The sequence below is a fragment of the Geotrypetes seraphini genome, chromosome 1 (assembly GCF_902459505.1).
Source record: "Geotrypetes seraphini chromosome 1, aGeoSer1.1, whole genome shotgun sequence".
Lineage (NCBI taxonomy): Eukaryota > Metazoa > Chordata > Amphibia > Gymnophiona > Dermophiidae > Geotrypetes > Geotrypetes seraphini.
In genome coordinates this window covers 449,537,874-449,557,315 of record NC_047084.1, presented here as the reverse complement: position 1 = coordinate 449,557,315, position 19,442 = coordinate 449,537,874, and the positions used below count along the sequence as shown (strand labels likewise).

General features: G+C 45.1%; 1 protein-coding gene across 8 annotated transcripts in view; it reads left to right on the top strand.

The window, feature by feature from the left end:
* The first annotated feature begins 453 nt into the window (after positions 1-453).
* The window catches only part of PLXNB3 (plexin B3), a 119,605-nt gene continuing 100,616 nt past the window's right edge, over positions 454-19,442 (top strand). Inside the window, exons 1-2 of one of the 8 annotated variants that reach the window (XM_033920911.1) lie at positions 454-637; positions 5,898-5,986. In XM_033920911.1, coding sequence (XP_033776802.1) covers positions 5,969-5,986 — 18 coding nt within the window. In that variant the 5' untranslated portion in view covers positions 454-637; positions 5,898-5,968. The other 7 variants (XM_033920927.1, XM_033920961.1, XM_033920919.1 and 4 more) reach the window with 7 other exon arrangements.

The window sequence follows — 19,442 nt, the reverse complement described above, 5'->3', positions numbered from 1 at the left end:
AGAAAATCTTTGTTGACGTCAACTAATGAAAAATGTTTTTTGCTCGCATGAACTCGATCCTTAGAGGGAACATTGCTACTAAGTAATAGATGTAAAACAAACTGGAGAAGATGTTTCTTCATTCAACATGATTGCTGGAGAATGTGCTGAAAGCAGTTAGTTCAGCAGGTTTTAAAAAAGGTTTGGATAATTTCCTAAATGTCCATAAGCTGTTATTAAGATGGACTTGGGGAAATCTCCTGCTTATTGCTAGGATAAGCAGCATAAAATCTATTTTATTCTTTGGGATCTTGCCAGGTATTTGTGACCTGGGTTGGCCTCTGTTGGAAATAGGCTTTGTATCACAGTATGACAACTCATATTCTTATGGTTGATTAAGTCTTTGGTGGGATTCCCCTTCTGTCCAGCAGAGGGCAGCATTAGATAAGCTTCCCCCCCCCCTCCAGAAAGCTGACAAAGGGCTGGGAACAGGCTTGTGTGGCTTTTGGCATTATGGGGTTGGGTGGATTTATGTATATTGTCCTCCCAGCATTTCTTTCTGTCTCCTCCTCCTCGCTGTAAGATGCCATAGTTGGGTTTTTTTCCCTTTTTGGTGGATTCTAGCTGCACTGTGTTAGTTGTACAGGAGGAACAGCAGGTAAGAGAAGATGCAAACTTCTTTAAATCTTGAGAAAGAAAAAAAAAAAATATATCCTGGATTTAAAAATTCCAAACAACTTGGTTTACCGGAATAGTTGCCTTTTCTTCCATTTTCTTTTTTTGCCTACAACCTCTTTGAACTCCGAGCTTGCTTGTTCTCACAGGTTTCGTCCTGCTCCCCTGACCTAGCTGTAAATGTTTAATTTTTTGTTTTCCTTTGTGCTCTTAAGCCCTGGTCTTTTGTGTTTGTAACTGCATTCCTTCTTGTTTCCTGGCGAGATCTCTTTCGGTTTGGTTTTCCGTAGGCGAAACGAGATGAACCTTGCAGGTGTCTACAGATCTTTACAGAGAAACGAAAGGAAAAAAAAAAAAAAATGTTTCTTTTTACAAACGATTGCACGGAAACAAACTTTTATACGAAGGTACCCGAGAATAGAGTTTGAACCCAGAGGAAGTTCTATAAAGAGCAGGCATAGGATTCGGAGGAGGGACAGGAGAAGCAGGTTTCGGAGCGGGGGAGAGCGGGGGAGGGAAGTGAGCAAAAAAACAAGACGCGATTTTTAACCAGCACCTAACGAGGGGGAGGACGCGGAGAATTTTCCTTTGCAACAGAGAGCCCGAAAGAGGTTCGAGTAAGAAAGAGAGCGGAAAAGGAGGGAAAACCATCTCATTTAGGGTCTGGGGAGGTGGAGTCGTGTACGTGGCTCGACTGATTTCCTGACCTGCCGTTTTATTGTTGCAAGTGGAAATACCGGCTGCGGGGAAGGTGAGGAGAGGCGTTTGCCTGGGAAGAGGGTGCAGCTGGGCTGTTCGGAAGCTTCGCTCCGCCGGGGAGCCGGAGGGGACGGAGACAATGCAGGCGGGGGGTGGTTGGAGGAAGCTGCAGGTAGGGGAGGGAGGGAGAGGCTGGGATGATTCAGCCGTTGGGCAATAAACAGCAGGACTGTTGGGGCAGGTGGTGGCAGGCACAGGTTCTGTCTGCTCTAAGCTTGTCCTTTATTCGGGTCTAACTACTCCAGCCCAGCGCCCATCCCTACTGCCCCCTAGTAGTGGCAGGAGGAGAGGTGGCATGAAACCGGGGGGGGGGGCAGGGAGGGAGGGAATAAATAGATGCAGAAAACTCTTTTAAACTGCAAATGGTTAAATGTTGCACAATTTAATGAGAATTGAAAGGCTTGTGAATCTGGGAAGAGAATCTTTTTATATGTAGACACCTGACTCTTGACTAGTATAGTATTAGTGAAATGACAAATGTTTCTCATTTCTGGATGCTGAATCTCCCTTGAGATATTTTGAAAGCTACTGTCTAGCTGCTCATTAATAACGGTGGTACTGTGCTGATCGTCATCGGCACCCTCCCCTTTTATGGAATGGAAAACCCAGTGATTTAGCATGGGCAGTTGAAAAGCACATTTGGAGGAAGTGAAAGTGTAGGAGTGTGAACATGTTGTGGGGGAGGGGTTGTAGAAATGGTGGTGTCTGCCTAAGTGCTATGTGTGTATCTCCCCAGAGTCTGTAATTACCTCTCTGATGTTGCCCCTGCAGACGCCGCCTGGGTGGTGAAAGTAATTGCCAGTGCTTCAGTTGTCTCCTTCACCCTTCCCTGTGTTTTTGTTTGCTCGAAGGGATGGGCAGACTGGCCCAGGGACTTATGCCCACCACCCCTCGTCAAGGCCACATGTTATCTCTTGGCAGTAAAGACAGCCAGATCCTGTAAGTGTCAGTCACCCAGATTTTCTTGCCATTCTCTGCAGCTAATCACTTGCATTACTGTCTGGGAAGTCTGTAAGGTGTGAACCCACCAGAAGGAGCAATGGGGTATCAGCGTGTGTTGTTTAATTAGCGGGTGCTGGCAGATTGGAGGGATGGGAGCAGATTCGCTAATGCTATCCATCTCCTCTCTCTTGTACTGCACCTACTGTATCCTCTTTGCCTTTTCCCTCTCCCCAAGCAGGCATAGAATTTTGGCATAGACAACAGCCTAGGGTGTAAAATAGCCAGACAAAACTGGAGCCTGATTTCCCATGCCGTAAGGTCATGATCTCTGGAGGAGAAACCTCCCTTCCCTACTGCTTTCCAGTCCTGCCTTTGAGCGCCAACATGTTAAATCCAGCTCTGATCCCAGGTCTTTGAGATCGGGTGGATTGGGAGATTCCCTCACCCCGGGCAGGAAACGTCATTCTTTGTATCTCAGACCTCTCCTCCCCCGGCACTGATGGGACTGATTATTAGTGCTGTGGTTTTGTCCGTATCTCACTTGAATAAATGGGCAGAGTTGAGATCTCTGCAGTCTTCACCTTCTTTACCTCCTTGTACGGAAAGAGGTGCGATGGTGAACATCTAAGAAAATGGATGACCTCTCTTCCCCTGCTCACCTTCCTCCCCCCCATCAAGGATGGGAGTGGGGACAGAGAGGGCCTTTTTGTTAGGTGATAAATTTTAACCTGTAATCTTTATAAGGCAGGATTTTCTTCTTCTAGTAAGAGAAGGCACTCCTCAAATATTTGGAGGTGGTACTGAGGGGGAGGGGGAGGCATGGCAAATAGTTGGCTTAACGATGCCCCCACCCTGAAGGCTTGCCACTGAGTAAATAGGGAGTTTATCAGAGACCCCCCACCTTCACCACCTTCAGTAGTTTTAGTCTGTTTGTTTATCCCCCGGCCTTATCCAGGGCGAGTTACACATTTACATACAAAATAAGACGACATTTATCGTACAAATTGCAAACTTACACCCAAAAAGTCAAATTGCATATGACATACACGTCGCATCAACGACAAACATCATTAAAGCCCAAAAACTGGCCAAACCCCTAAAAATACATCAAAATATAAAATTGCATAAAGCATACAGGTCGCCTCAATGGCGAACATCATTATGACAAATAGAACAGACAAGAACATCTGTGACCAGCACTCGGCCGTCACCACTCCTCCCTCAGCCAAACTCAAACCCTATATTTCATCTTGCAGACCAAGTGTCTTTTCAGCATTTTCTGTAAATTTTGCTGTTGGCGAATATATCTTGGAAGGTTGTTTCACTCCCTGGGGCCGATACAATGAAAGACACTATTCCTAGAAGAGCAAAGCCTTAAGTCCCGCCTTTAGTCTATAGGGAATAAGCCCCGTCTCTTCCACCTATGACGGAGACCTCTGACTCCTATGTTCCTAATGTGTCTGTCTGCCCCCCCACCTCCCTGGAGTCTTGATTACAGATTACCTGCTAGCTCTGCCTTAATAAGAGCGTTTACTCTGGAAAAACAACTAGAAGCTGCACCTGATTGTTGAGGTCTTTTTTTCAGCAGTGGGGGAGGGGCAAGAGGGCTCTCCAGTGCACTCACTCAGTAGTTCACAGATCCCAGTACCCTTATAAAAGAGCCAGTGGTGCGTTTCCAGCTGAACTCTTATCAAATGCCCCCCCCCCTTTTTCTTTCTCTGTAAGGAAAACATTTGTTTTCAGGAGGCGAGCAAGTTAATCGACACTTCAATGATAAAAGATAAAAGGTTCCTAGAGGACAAAGGGATTGAGGGGTATAGATAAGTGTAGAGATGGGTTATAGGGATAGGAGTAGAGGTAAGTTATAGGAATAGGAGTAGAGATAGGTTATAAAGCTAGTCAGGGACCACTGCTCAGGCAAAAGGGCCTGATGGGCCGCCGCGGGAGTGGACCGCTGGGCGAGATGGACCTCTGGTCTGCCTCAGCGGAGGCAACTTCTTATGTTCTTATGTTCTTATTTCTACTTGGACACTCAGTTCTGGCACTGGTCACGTCACAGGCTCTGTGGTTTTTCCATAAGTGCACCTTTTCTTGTTTTCTCTTCCAGTGTTAAAGCTGCAACAGCCTTGGCTGACAACATTTTCTCCTTTTTCAGAGATACCCAGTTCCAGGCTGGAGACCTTTTGGCCAGTTCTAGTTTTGAACTTACGTCGCAAAGCAATGTGAGCTCTCTGTAGTGCCTGGTCTTGGCCATTTAAATCGGTGCTGTATGTCCCATAATGCATTAGGGATGGGATGGTAAAAAAAAATAAAATCCAGGACTAAAATTTCCAGCCTGGACCAGGATAAGTTGTCTCTGTAGTTTTCCGAGTTGTTTGAGTACAGCAGTGTTTTTCAACGCTCTTCTAGAGGCATATCTAACCAGCCAGTTTTCAGGATTACCACAATGAATATGCATGAGAAAATTAGCATATAGTGGTGATGCTATACAAAACACATTTTATCTCGTGCATATTTTTTTTGTGATAATCCTGAAAACCAGCTGTCTAGGTTAGAGAATTGCTTTCTGTGAAGCAGGTGACATCTGCCTCCTTGTAGACAGACCATAGGCTCCTTGTTCTGTTCTTGGCCCCTGGGAAGGGTAAAAATCTCCTCCTTTCTAGGATCCTCAGAGGTCACAGTTTGGAGCTTTGCGTGGGAGCCACATTGAGTTGCGCCTTTGCCTGTTGTTTGGATGTCAGGGTGAGGATAGGACCTGCTGACGCTAACCTTCCCCCTCCCCCCACTTAGGAGGTGGGGGGGTGGACAGTTCTGTGTTCCCTCACATGCTATAAGGGAAAAGTGATCATTGTCGGGAAGTTTCATGTAACCGGGCCAGCCCCTGCCCTCCCTTCTATCCATGCACACAAAAGGGAGCATTGAGGGGCTGGGGCTGGCACCGGCTGGAGGGGAGCAGAGCAGGCCACAGCTTGAGCTGTGCATGAGAATCTCCCCAGTATGAAAGAGCCTGTGTCTGTGGCCCCCATTCACTGTACAGCTGAAAAAATGCTGCCTTTGATCGGCTCCAGTTGCTCTTCTGCTTTCACTGAAATGTCAAAGTTTGGGCTGGGGGTATTACAGTGTAAAGCAGGCCCTTCTTCCATTGAGGGCTCTGGGGGGAAGGGGGGGAGAATGGTACGTGGCTGCGTCCCTTGCCCCTGACCCTTCTCAAAGCAAAATGTGTAGGGGCTGGTACCAGAGTCCTAGGGTGCAGAGAGAGGAAAGTGACGGGCACGTTTGCAAATTGTTTTGGGAGGAAGTCCAAACTTAGCATCTGTCAGATTAAACATAAAGTAATGTGTATACATGAGGTACCAAAGTAACGTGTTCAGTGGTAAATGAAGAATTATAGAGCCCAGAGGAGAAATGACCAAGATAATTCCTAATCTCTAGTTAGGTTATGTTTCTGAGCGGGTGGCAGGCTGCCACATTTTACTGCTCTAGCTGCTGTTCTCCCTCAGGATTATCCCTCTTTCTGATTTTTGTTTTTTGTTTTTCTGAAGGAGGATGCATTGTGAGCTGCCGTGCCGAGGTTTGCTGTGGAAAAGCTGAGCAGCCTGCTGGAGGCTCCATCATGGCATCACCACTTCAGGTCTCGGCAGTAAGGGGCTGATATCTGGAGCATGACGGGTGGGGAAGGGAATGTGTGTGCAGTGCACAGAACCTCTCTTCTCTTGCACATGTGAACAAGTGAGGCAAGTGCCTGGTTCCCAGGACTACAAGGGACTTGCTTGGCAAAGCAGAGTGATATTACTGAGATGCAGCTTCAGGGTGTCTTGTCTGGCCCCATAGTCAGACTAATTGCTTAATTTCTGCTCTGGGTCCTTTTTAACATAGCAGCATAGTAAATGACAGCAGATAAAAGACCTAAATGGTCTATCCCAGGGGTGGGCAATTCCGGTCCGTGAGAGCAGGAGCCAGGTCAGGTTTTCAGGATATCCACAATGAATATGTATGAGATGGATTTGCATGCACTGCCTCCTTGAGATGCAAATCTATCTCATGCATATTTATTGTGGGTATCCTGAAAACCTGACCTGGCTCCAGCTCTCGAGGACTGGAATTGCCTACCACTGGTCTATCCAGTCTGCCCAATAGTTACATGCATAAAAAATTCATGATTTTTTTCTTTATTTCTGGGCCATAGACTGTAAAGTCTACCCAGCACTGTCCTCATGTTCCAAATTACTGGAGTTTCTGTTGAAGCCCTCCCCAGCCCATCCTAAACCGAATTTCCAAATAAGGGGGACAGACCATGCAGGTCTACCCAGTACCGGCCGTGGTTCAATTTATACCATTCGTTTTCTAATTAGAGATCCTCTGTGTTAATGCTGCCTTGGAATGGAATGGCTGCATCGCCCTGGCTTCTCTTTCTTTCTGCTCTCCTGGTGGATTACCAGATTCTTATCACACTGCAGTGCTCCTTATTCTAGTGCAGGGGTGTCAAAGTCCCTCCTCGAAGGCCGCAATCCAGTCGGGGTTTTAGGATTTCCCCAATGAATATGCATGAGATCTATTAGCATACAATGATAGCAGTGCATGCAAATAGATCTCATGCATATTCATTAGGGAAATCCTGAAAACCCGACTGGATTGCGGCCCTCGAGGAGGGACTTTGACACCCCTGTTCTAGTGCATGCTGCATTAGAGGGCACTGAAGTTGGGGGGGGAGGTCTAAGCCCCTTGTCTGCTTCAGGATTACGGAAGAAAGGATAGAAACATAGAAATTGACGGCAGAAAAGGGCCATGGCCCATCTAGTCTGCCCACACTAATGACCCACCCCCTAACTTCCTCGATGAAGAGATCCCACATGCCAATCCCATCTTTTCTTAAAATCTGGCATGCTGCTGGCCTCAATTACCTGTAGTGGAAGATTATTCCAGCGATCAACCATCCTTTCGGTGAAGAAATATTTTCTGGTGTCGCCATGAAATTTCCCACCCCTGAGTTTCAATGGATGTCCTCTTGTAGCCATGGGACCTTTAAGAAAAAAGATATCTTCTTCCACCTCAATATGGCCCGTGACATATTTGAACGTCTTGATCATGTCTCCCCTCTCTCTGTGTTCCTCGAGTGAGTATAGCTGCAACTTACCCAGCCGTTCCTCATACGGGAGATCCTTGAGTCCTGAGACCATCCTGGTGGCCAGTCGCTGAACCGACTCAACTCTCAGCACGTCTTTTTGATAATGTGGCCTCCAGAATTGTACACAATATTCCAGATGGGGTCTCACCATGGATCTGTACAACAGCATTATGACCTTGGGCTTACGGCTGACAAAGCTTCTACGGATACAACCCATGATTTGTCTGACCTTGGATGAAGCTTTCTCCACTTGATTGGCAGTCTTCATGTCTTCGCTAATGATCACACCCAAGTCAAGCTCTGCTACAGTCCTTGCTAGGATCTCACCATTTAGGGTGCAAGTCCTGCATGGATTTTTGCCGCCAAGGTGCATGACCTTGCATTTTTTGGCATTGAAACTTAGTTGCCAAGTCTTTGACCAATGCTTCAGCAGGAGTAGGTCCTGCGTCATACTGTCGGGCATTGAGCTTTTGTTGGGCACTGTGCTTTTGTCTATTGTGCTTTTGCTTACTGTGTTGCATAGTTTGGCGTCATCGGCGAATAATGCAATTTTACCTCGAAGTCCTTTAGTCAAGTCTCTTACGAAGATGTTAAATAGGACCGGGCCCCAGACTCCGCTGATCACCGCTGATACTCCGCTGATCACCTCCGTCGTATCGGAGAGGGTACCGTTTACCACTACCCATGCAGTTAATGTTTCACCTAATCCCATCAAACTCATCTTGCTCAATAACCTGCGGTGTGGGACACTATCAAACGCTTTGCTGAAGTCCAAGTACACAACGTCCAGGGACTCCCCTATATCCAGCTTTCTTGTTACCCAGTCGAAGAAGCTGATCAGATTTGATTGGCAGGACCTTCCCTTCGTAAAACCATATTGATGGGGATCTCGTAGATTCTCCTCGTTCAGGAGTGCATCTAATTGGCATTTGATTAGTGTTTCCATAAGTTTACTCACTATCAATGTGAGACTCACCGGTCTGTAATTCACAGCCTCCGTCTTGCATCCTTTTTTGTGGAGTGGAATGACGTTAGACGTTTTCCAGTCCAATAGGACTCTTCCTGTACCTAGGGAAAGATTGAAGAGCGCGGATAATGGTTCCGCCAGGACGTCACTCAACTCCCTGAGCACCCTGGGGTGTAGTTTGTCTGGTCCCATAGCTTTGTTCACCTTGAGTCTTGATAGCTCATAGTAGACACTGCTGGGCGTAAACTCAAAATTTTGAAACGGGTCTTCCGAGCTTTCCCTTGTCTGCAGCTGAGGGCCAGATCCCGGTGCCTCGCAAGTGAAGACTGAGCAGAAGTATTCATTTAAAAGTTTGGCTTTATCGGAGTCCAATTCTACATAGTACCCGTCGGGTTTCCTAAGGTGTACTATCCCATCTGTGTTTCTTTTTCTGTCACTAATATACCTGAAGATATTTATCGCCCTTCTTGATGTTCTTCGCTAGATTCTCCTCCATTTGGAGTTTGGCCTCTCTGACTGCTGTTTTGACTGCTTTAGACTTGGCCAGATAGTCTTCCTTAGATTCTTGCTTCCCTGATTTTTTTGTAGAAGATAAACGCTCTTTTCTTCTTTTTTATGAGATCTGAGATCTCCGCAGAGAACCACTGTGGTCTATTGTTTCTTCGCCGTTTACTACTGATTATGTAGCGGTTGGTTGCTTCGTGTATGGTTGATTTCAGAGTTGACTACATTACCTCTACATTATCTGTTTCGGCTTGATTTTGCAGTGCCCGATGGACGAAATCTCCCATGCTTTCGAAGTTTGTGCCCTTAAAGTTGAGGACCTTGGTTGATGTGTTTGACTTAGTGAACCCTTTACTGAGGTTGAACCATATCATGTTGTGGTCACTGGAGGCCAACGTATTGCCTACCGAGACCTCTGTGACACTTTCTCCGTTGGTGAGTATCAGGTCCAGTATCGCCCGGTCCCTAATGGGCTCTAATACCATTTGTCTGAGTCTCTCTCCCTTTATAGAGGTTAATAGCTTCCTGCTGCTGCTGATCGTAGTGGAAAGTTTGTTCAAATCCACATCAGGCATACTGAAGTCTCCTAGCAATATTGTGTCTCCACACAAAGTGATATTCTCTATGTCTTCGACTAATTCTATATCCATGTCCTCCTGTTGTCTTGGAGGTCTGTATACTACGTCAAGATACAGGCATTTGTCCTTTCCCCTAGCCAAATTCACCCAGAGGGATTCCCCGGTGTACTTGACACTTCTCTCTCCGTATTCGCGATTTCAGCAATCGCGGTTTCGATTATTCACATTTTTTGGTTTGCTGGCTCTTCCCCCCAAATTACATCAGCTTGCATAGAGAAATCGCTGATTCCCAGCACTTTCTTCACAGTGTTTTGCCTCTTCTTCAGGAACAGGCCAGGTCTCCCACCATGTTGTTCACAGTTTCACCATATTCACGATGGTTTTTAATAGAAAACAGCGAATAACATATGAAAAAGTTATTTGTGGTTTTTCTGTATTTGCGGTTCTGTTAATCCCCCCTGTCACAGCGAATACAGAGGGAGAAGTGTAGTGTGTCACATGAACAGAGTAAGCACCATTTTCCTGCCATTACAACCTCCTGTTGCCCTCACTTCAAAGTGGGCTGTAGAGGGCTGGCGTTCAGATATCTCCATTCTTCCCTTGCTTCTCCTGTCTGTGTATCCGCTCTCTCTGCTTGTCTGTTTGCTTTTGTCCCTCCCTGTGGGACTGATGCAGAAAACTTTCCATGTGGTTACCACAAGTTTAACATTGTTTTACTGGCCAAGCAATGCAGAAACCATGACTGCACACCTATCTCGCAGCCATGTAAGAAGAAAAGTTTTGGATGCACAGCTAAAGTGGGAAAGGTTTTTTTTTGCCAGGTCCAGGGCATTGTAGGAGAGGATCAAGTAACTAGTAGCACGTTTTTAGCGCACGCATCGGATTAGCGCGTGATAGCCGAAAAACGAAGGCCTGCTCAAGAGGAGGCGGTAGTGGCTAATGTGTGCGGCATTTTAGTGCATGCTATTCCACGCATTAAGGCCCTAATGCGCCTTCGTAAAAGGAGCCCTTACTCAAAACTATAAAGAGTTTTACCTCATGCACATTTGTCATTTCTTTAATAAGATATTAACTATTTTTTCTGAGGCCTCAAAGTACCTACAAATCCAAAATGTGGCCTTGCAAAGGGTATGAGTTTGAGACCACTGCTCTACAACCAACATCTTCAAAAAACTTTCAGTATACTACTGGCTCTCCCTCCAACTTCAACCCAACCTATCTCCCTTTTCTCTTGACTAAAATAAAAATAAATACATTTCTGGTGTCTAGTGCCACCCCTTCTCTCCCCCTTCCCCCACACACTCTACCCAGGCACAGCCACTGTACCTTATATGGCAGACTGACCCTGCCGGCGCTGCCAGTTTTGAAGATGGCAGCATCAAAAGCAAGGTGAAGTGGGCGTTGCTCCTGCCTCCTGTTTAAAAGTATGATGGGTGGGCTCAGGAGGGGCTAGGGGTGGAAGAGTTCTACTAAACATCAGCAAGGATTTGATTTTTTTTTTAGTTGGGGAGGGGGTGCTAGGTTGGGTCGATGGGGCCACTAGATTACCAGAAAAAGTTGGGGGGTTAATTTTTTTTTTTTTTAAGAGGACAGGGGGGAACTACCAGAGGGAGGGTTGCTTCAGTTTGGGTCAGACAGGGTGGGGGGGGGGAAGAGAGTGAAATTGGGACTATTGTAGACTGCTATTGTAGACTTCTAGGGAGGGTTTTGTTTTGAGGGGTTCATCTTTTCTGTTGGTGCCTGAGCCAGTCACCACTCAGGCACCGACAGGAAGGGTGAAATTTTGCAATGAACTGTGGACTACTGCATGTTTATTTACATATAGCATTCTGTTGGTATTTTTTATGTTAATTCTGTGGTAGAGCTGCCGCATTACTGCGTATCGGCGGAGGAAGGTGTGGCTCGCTGGTAGAGCTGCTGCCTCTGCATCCAGAGGTTGTGAGATCAAATCCCAGTGCTGCTCCTTGTGACCCTGTGTAATCACTTAATCCTCCAGTGCCCACCATTTTGAATGTCAGCTTTGAATACCAAAGCCACAAAAAGGCAGTATACAAGTTCCCATTCCCTTCCCCTTTACATTGGACCCTGTGTCCCTTGATTTTCACTCTCTACCTTATTGCCAGCCCCTCTCGTCTCCCCCCCCCCACCTTCCCCTTTCTCTAAGAGTCATTTATTTGTATGTATTCATACTGTATTCCAAAGCTGGGACTGGAATGGGCGTGCTTCTATTTGACCCTGATTTCCTTTCAAGAGGGAAGAGATGGGGTGATGGCATCGGTACAGAAGGGAACTGTATCTTCTCCAGGTTTAGTCTTTGATGGATCATGACTCTGAGGCCTGTTTCCTGCCCTGGCTCTCCTAACCTGCTTACTTTCATTTAACTCTGAACAGCTCCTAAGCCTGTTAGAATGGACTATACCAAAGTGACAGCTCTTTGCAAGCAGGGAGGACCACTTCTGCTTCCTGCATCTGTGTGTAATTAAGACCTTGAGCAGAGGGAGAGTGAGTGGTTGCCTTAAAGGGGGGGGGACCTCTGGAAGCATCTATATATCCTTTGTTAGCTGCAGACACTGCCACCTCCCCCCCCCCCCCCCCCCCACTCGCTGTAAGTTTCTACTTCAGGCCTTGTCCACAGTTCCATTTCACCCTGGAAGTGGCTGCGCTGTCGGTGGAAATGTTTGCAAATCTGAGTGCTTCTAGAAGTGGCTTTACTCTCAGTAATTTCCCAAACCTGACCTAGAAAATCCACAGCCAGTTAGTTTTCAGGAAATCCAAATAAATATGCATGATTTTACCTACATTGTTTTTATTATGTGTACATTATCTCAGTGTGGATATCTTGAAAATTGAACTAGTTGGGGGTTTCTAGCACGGGTTTACAAAGTGGCAGTGTTTAATCTCTCTCTAGCCTTTCTGGCTGACGTTTATTGTTTAAGAGACTGGGGGTGAAGTTGCAGTTAGGGTTGGAAGAGCCTATATCTGGCCAGATATGAGGGAAGAGATCCCCCTGCTGTTGGTCAGATGTTTCATCAGAGATCAGAAGTGCCTTTTTATTCCCTTGCTTAGCATTTGTCACAAGCTATGTTCAAAAGCACACTTGGCAGTGCCTGGAGATGCTAACCTTCAGCCAGGCTGTGGAACCTGAGAGGCAGAAGTAGCACTGGCATGTCCCCCTCTGCACAGCACAGATCAACTTCCTCTCTTCCCTTTCTTGTCCTCTACTTCTTGTTTCTGTGCAAACCCATAGAATATGACAACAGAGAAGACCAGTTAGGCCCATTCAATTTGCCCACTTTTATTTCCTGGTTCAGGGCTCTTGAGACTCCAGCTGCTTTTTACCTTCCATTCATTTCTTCTAACTAGGGCTTCTCTGCGCTTATCAGAGGCCCTCCTCAATTCGGTTACTGCCTTTGTCCTTACCTCCCCTGGGAATTCTTTCATGTAGCTCAGTATCCTTTCCATTTGCTCACATTACCCCTGAGTCTTTTGGGCCTCATACTGTGACCTTGTGTTCTAGCACATTCTTTCCTCTCATCACAGCTTGTTTCTTGTACATTATTTATACCTTTGAGGCACTTGGATATCTTTGTTAGGGATGGGAAAGCCCAGTGTACCTGGTCACACAGGCAGATACGCTGAGGTCTAAGGCTGTAGAGAAGAAAATGTTGTGATGTATGCCCTTCCAGGATCTAGGGAAGGGGTGGTGAGAGGGAGATCATTGTAATGGTATCTTGGGTGAAAATGCTGCTTCTGGGCTGCCATCTCATGAAGTGGAGAGGAATTTTGGGATTGAGAGACAGAAACAAAAATAAAAATACCGTAAAATACGCCTCCTGCTCTAAATACAGAGCAAAATAATTCCAAAACACAACAGTCCTAGAGAAAAAGAAAGCAAAAGTTATCTCCCCCCCTCTTTATTTTACTGGCATCTTCCCGCTTATCTCTCCTCTAGGATGGACATATTTAAGTTCTTTTTTGGCCTGCTCTGTTTCTGTAGTCCTCTGAGCCCTCTTTACTGTCTATATACACATCTGTTCTGATAACTGTACTGCAAGCCAGGATTTCAAGATAGCCATAATGCCATGAGAATGCAGTATATACAAATTTTTGTCCATCATATTCATGGAGTCTATCCTGAAAACCCAACTAGCTGTGTTAGGAGGAGAGTGTGATGCAATGGTTAGAGCTACAGCCTGTGGTTGTGGGTTCAAATCCTGTGCTGCACTTTGTGACCCTGGGCAAGTCACTTAATCCTCCACTACTCCAGGTACATTAGATAGACTTTGAGCGTACTGGGACAGATAGGGAAAATGCTTGAAGTACCTGTATGTAAACTGCTTTGAGTGTGGTTGCAAAACTACAATAAGGCGGTATACAAGTCCCAGTCTCTTTCCCTTATCAAAGCAGGACAGCATTGGAGGCTCTGCTTTATTTCCTTGTGGGTTATGGCCTCCAGAATTGGGCACACTATTTTAAGAGAGGTCTCGCCTGTCTAGAGTTTCTGCTGCTCTTCTGCATTCTCAAATCCCTTGGTCTGCTTATTACTTTGATGCAATATTTCACTACTTGAGATCTTCGCATGTGATTACCCCATGGTTTTTTGGTACCTTAATCACCGTCTCCCAATCAGTATGCCATCGCAAGTTAGTGTCCCTTCACACCTGATCAAGTGTGTCGCAGAAAAGCCATGGATGACCTAAGAAGCATATGGGGACCTCTTTCAGCACCTCACAGCAGCAAGAGACCTCCATTGGTGGCATTTTTTTAACTTCTAGGAGATTGAGAGGGGACATGATCAAAACATTCAAGGTATTGAAGGGAATAAACTTAGTAGATAAGGGCAGGTTGTTCACCCTCTCCAAGGTAGGGAAAATGAGAGGGCACTCTCGAAAGTTGAAAGTGGTTAGATTCCGTACGAACGTAAGGAAGTTCTTCTTCACTCAGAGAGTGGTAGAAACTGGAATGCTCTTCCGGAGTCTGTCATAGGGGAAAACACCCTCCAGGGATTCAAGACAAAGTTAGACAAGTTCCTGCTGAACCAGAACGTACACAGGTAGGGCTAGTCTCAGTTAGGGCACTGGCCTTTGACCAGAGGGCCGCCGCGTGAGCGGACTGCTGGGCACGATGGACCACTGGTCTGACCCAGCAGCGGCAATTCTTATGTTCTTATATCTTCCTAGATAGAGTATGAGACCCAGGATATGGGAAGTAGGAGGCAGTGAGTGGGCAGGTGGCTGGGTCCTTCTTTGAGAAAAAGCATATCGCACACATCACCTCTCTCCCTCCTGAGCTGTCTGTGGGTCCTTCTGGTTTCTGGTGGGGGTTCAGTGCTTGTTGCTTTTCAGTTGGCCGTATGAGGCCTCTTCCATGTTCATACTAATTTGAAGAATTTGGGGAAACCCTATCTTAAATCCCCCTTCTCCTTCCTAGATATAAGACTCTGCACCCTTTTTTGCGTTGAATCTTAGCTGCCGTTCCTCTAGCCTTCTTAGATCATGTCTTGTTCTATCTACTGCCTCATGGTGTCCCCTCAGCTGCTTCCTAGAGTTTTATCATGTGTGATTCCCGTTTTGACCCTTGCAATTCATGCAACCCCAGCTGACAATCAAATCGGATCGCCCATCCCGCCCTTCACTTCCCAAACAGGGAAGCAGCAGTCGGTCTATGCTTTTGGGCCCTCTGCGAGGGTTTCTTTCTGGTTTGTAACAGAAAGGCTGATTAGGAAGAAGAGGCTGGGCCTTTGAATGCATGCAGGTTCAAGGGCCAGGTGCTGGCTATTTCCTCTGGTTGGAGTGGAGGTCTAGAGGAAGTCAAATTGCCAACTGGCTGGTATTCAGCTGGTCTTTCATCAGTCCAAGCTTGCTGCTGACAATGTAAAAGCTGGTTTTGAATTACTCCTTCCGCTGCTGATTGCCTGTGTTACAGAATACTCCAGCCTTCAGGCAGTAGAACCACAGCAGATTTGATCAGAGGAGAAAAGATACGTCCCCGCCCTTCACAGCCTGCTTCCATATGAATTCCCGGTTGTTGCTGGGTCATGAGGGGGTGGAGCTGAAGACAGGGCACAGTTCTCACTCCCAGGAGATTGCACTGCTGCCAGAAAGGAAGGAGAGGGAGTCTCGGCATTAAACAAGTTGAAGGGGTGAATTCTGGGGATCAATAAATCCATCATAAATATTAGAGGGGGGGCAGGGTATGAAGAGGGAAAAAAATGCTATAGGCTAGAGCAAGGTGAGAGAGGGTGATGATAGGAGAACATATGGAGATTAATTCCTCCCCCCCCCTCCAAGAGTTGGCAACTTCAGGAGAGAGGGAGAGTAGAGACCCACCCTAAGGGAGCAATACTGTTTGGGTCACAAAATCAGTGGGTGAGAGTCGCATCACTCAGCCAAGTTCTAATCCAGTCCACCCCTTTGAGATCCAATCCCAACCTTCTGTCAGTGTATCTATTAACCTCCTGTTTGGAACAGTTCAAAAGCTTTGCTGAAATTTCAGCACTGAGTGGTTTAAGGTGTGAGCAAGTGAGATACTGACTCAAAGTGCCTAAACTTAAGGGTACCAAAAGCCTTCCTTACTGGCTCACTTACCCCTTCAGTGACGGGAGCATATTCCTTTACTTCTGGTGCTATGCACTGCTTCCAGTGCTGCAGCACTAACTCATTTTTAAAAAGGAAAAACAAAAAATTTCCTGGGTTTTTAAAAATATTTTTTGCAGCTGAAAATGTTACCCTTGCTTGCATGGCTTATGCCATAAGATTGGCCCTAAGATGAGGGATACACAAGCCAATGTTGACTCAGTGCACCACAACCCCTTGAGTTTGCCCTAAGTAACTAGCATGCAAAAGGCTGGAACCACGTGCGAATTTTGCATTCTTTCAACTTTTTGACCTTTTAATTTAATTTCTTTGTTGTCCCAATAGATTTGTCTTTTTACCACATTATAATGGATATATTTGGCTATTAGGATCATCTTTTTAAGAACGCTTGTTTCTAATTTTACAATTTTGTTGATACTGGACATAGCTACTATAACTTTTACAGATTATGCTTCAAAGCTGGATCGATTATATTCATCGCTGATGCGATGTGTATGTTATATGTAGTTTGATACAGTGTGTCCTTGAAGTGTTTTGTACAACAAATGTAAATGTTTTAATTTGTATGTTAATATGTAACTTGCCCTGGATAAGGTAAGGTGACAAACACAATGAGGAGGCTGCTTTCAATAGCCAATCGCAGTCCAGATGTCTAGGTAACAGGGCAGCTATAAAAAGTGTGGGCTGTTTGGGTTTTGTATGCTTTCCGCACAAACCATGAACAAGACTCAGAACCTGATGTTGGAGGAGTGTGTTTGTGTGTTAATGATGGGCGAGGAAGGATTTCCATGCCGCCAGATCGCCAGCAAAGTCGGCTGCAGTCACAACGTGGTAGTAAAAGATTGTACAAAAAAAAAAGTGACGAATTCAGTTGTAGACAAGCCTCGGTACGGTCGTCCACGTGCATCAACATCATGCCAAGACTGTGTGCTTTGACATATTTCATTGACCAATTGCAAGTTGACCTTACCTCAGCTACTTGTGCGAGTGGTCAGACGAGCGTCATGTCAGTGTCAACTCATCAATAGTTTGTCACTAGTGCCTGCAGTTTGGTCTGCAGGGCTGCAAAGCACACAACAAACCACTGATGACTGACGTCCAAAGGCGCAACCGGATCGAGTGGGTGCAGAAGTGTTGGGCTGGACATGTGAAATATGGGAAATGGTGCTTTTCAGTGATGAAAACACTTTCTGCCTGTTTGGTAACCAAGCTCACACCTACGTAAGCAGGTTTCCTGGAGAGGAGTTCAAACCTGAGTTCCTCAACCTCACTGTGAAGCATCCTTTGAAGATCATGATCTGGAGCTGAATGGCTGCAAGTGGCATTGGACATCTGCACGTCATCAATGGAATGGTTAATGGGACCAAGTACATCACAATACTGCAAAGGTGCATGGTGTCATCAGCTCAGCAGCTGTTTCCAGACCAGTTTGTGTTCCAAGATGACAACTCACCTTGTCATTGCTCCAAACAGATGATCAACTGGAAGTGTCAGAACAACATCGAGACAATAGTCTGGTTTAACCAATCTCCGGATCTGAATCCAGTCGAACTTGTGGCCTAGGAGATATCCAAGAGACATCCAACATCAAAACATGAGTTGATTGAGTCATTCATTACAGCCAGGAACTGCGTCGTCAACCACGATCACCTCAGACTGGTTCACTCAGTGCTGACACAGTGCAGACAGGTGATCAAGAATAGAGGGTGGCCATCACAAACACAAGGCCACCTACATGAATGTGAAGGATAAATGATGCTCGTATGTACTTTTTTGGCCAGCAAAGCACATTACTCGATTTATGCAGAAAAACGATTAACATGGCAACTTTAACAAATTCAGAAATTTAAGTTCAAGCTAGAATAAAAAGTTGATTCTGATTGCCAAATGTATCAGCTATAATGTGGTACACAGACAAATCTATTGGGTCAATTGAAAAATTAAAATAAAAGGTCAGAAATTTACAAGTGGTTCCAGACTTTTACATCAAATGCAGCGCCTGCCCTGATCTAATCTCTGGCCACCCAAAGGGATAGATCATGTGTTGTTGTCAAGACATCTTCAGCTAAAGAAGCCATTTTGCCTTGAGTTCTTCATCCTGTTAGCTTCTAGATATTATACTACCCTTCACTTTGGTAGCAAGACTGAATTTACCCACCACTGAAGTAACTACAGGCCTGCTAATCTACCCTAAATAATTTAGGAATTATTATAGACAACAACCTAACTATGGATGCTCAAATACACAATGTTATTTAAAGAATCCTTTTGAACCCTTAGAAAACTTACAAATTTAAAATGTATTTTGAATTTGAACAATTTAAGTTTATGGTTCAATCTTTTATTACACTAATCCAGTTGTGACAATAATATATGCCAATTGTCATTGGATAGGGCAAAATACAGCTGTCCAGCTGATTTATTCAAGTCAGACCAGACACCAGGGTTACCAGTGGGGGTAAGACTTAAGTTTAAAATGTATACCACCGTTTTTCTAAAACTGCATGGTCATGCTCCCGTATACTTGGTAGAACTAATAGAATTTCTAGCTTTATAGGCTCAGAAATTAACTAGACAAAAATTACTAGTAAGTTTTCCCAATCCAAAAGAGGTTAGAAATAAAACCTATTGGTCACAGACTTTAGGTTTTTAAGCAGCAAAGATCTGGAACTTCCTTCAACAGAATTGTAAGAGCAACGCAAGATTGTAGACAGGGTTTTAATGATTTTCTATCTTAGCTCTTTCAGAAATATGCTGTGGCCTTAGTTTAAGAAATTGGTTTATTTTGTAGTTCTTGGGAATGCCTGGCGTCTGCTTTCTTATTGTTAACGGCTTTGAGCTGTCCAAGGTGCATGTGGTATTCAAGGATTTTTTTGAAATTGTAATCTCATTTCCATTCTTGTGAGGAGGGGGTGACTTCTGCTTGTCTCCAGTTCCCTGAAACCTGTCCTCTCAACCACCAGAATAGTTCCAGAGCTCTCTTCCCGCTCCGTCGTCTTGTCTGATTCAAGATTTATTTAAAATTTGATTAATTGCTTAATCATATTTCAAAGCGATGAACATAATAAGACAACGTTACGATTTTCAGGGGGAACAAACACACAAATAGTACTCAACGAGCAAAACATACATTACAAAAAGGGTAAGAAATACAATATTTAAAAGAAAATAAACAAATGGGTTAAACATCAGGGGGGGTAAATAAAAACAATAGTATAAAATTCAAAAGGGCAAACTAAATTTTAAAAATAAAACTAAATCGGTCAAAGGCATCTTTAAAAAGAAAGCACTTTAACGCTCTTAAATCTATTTATAAA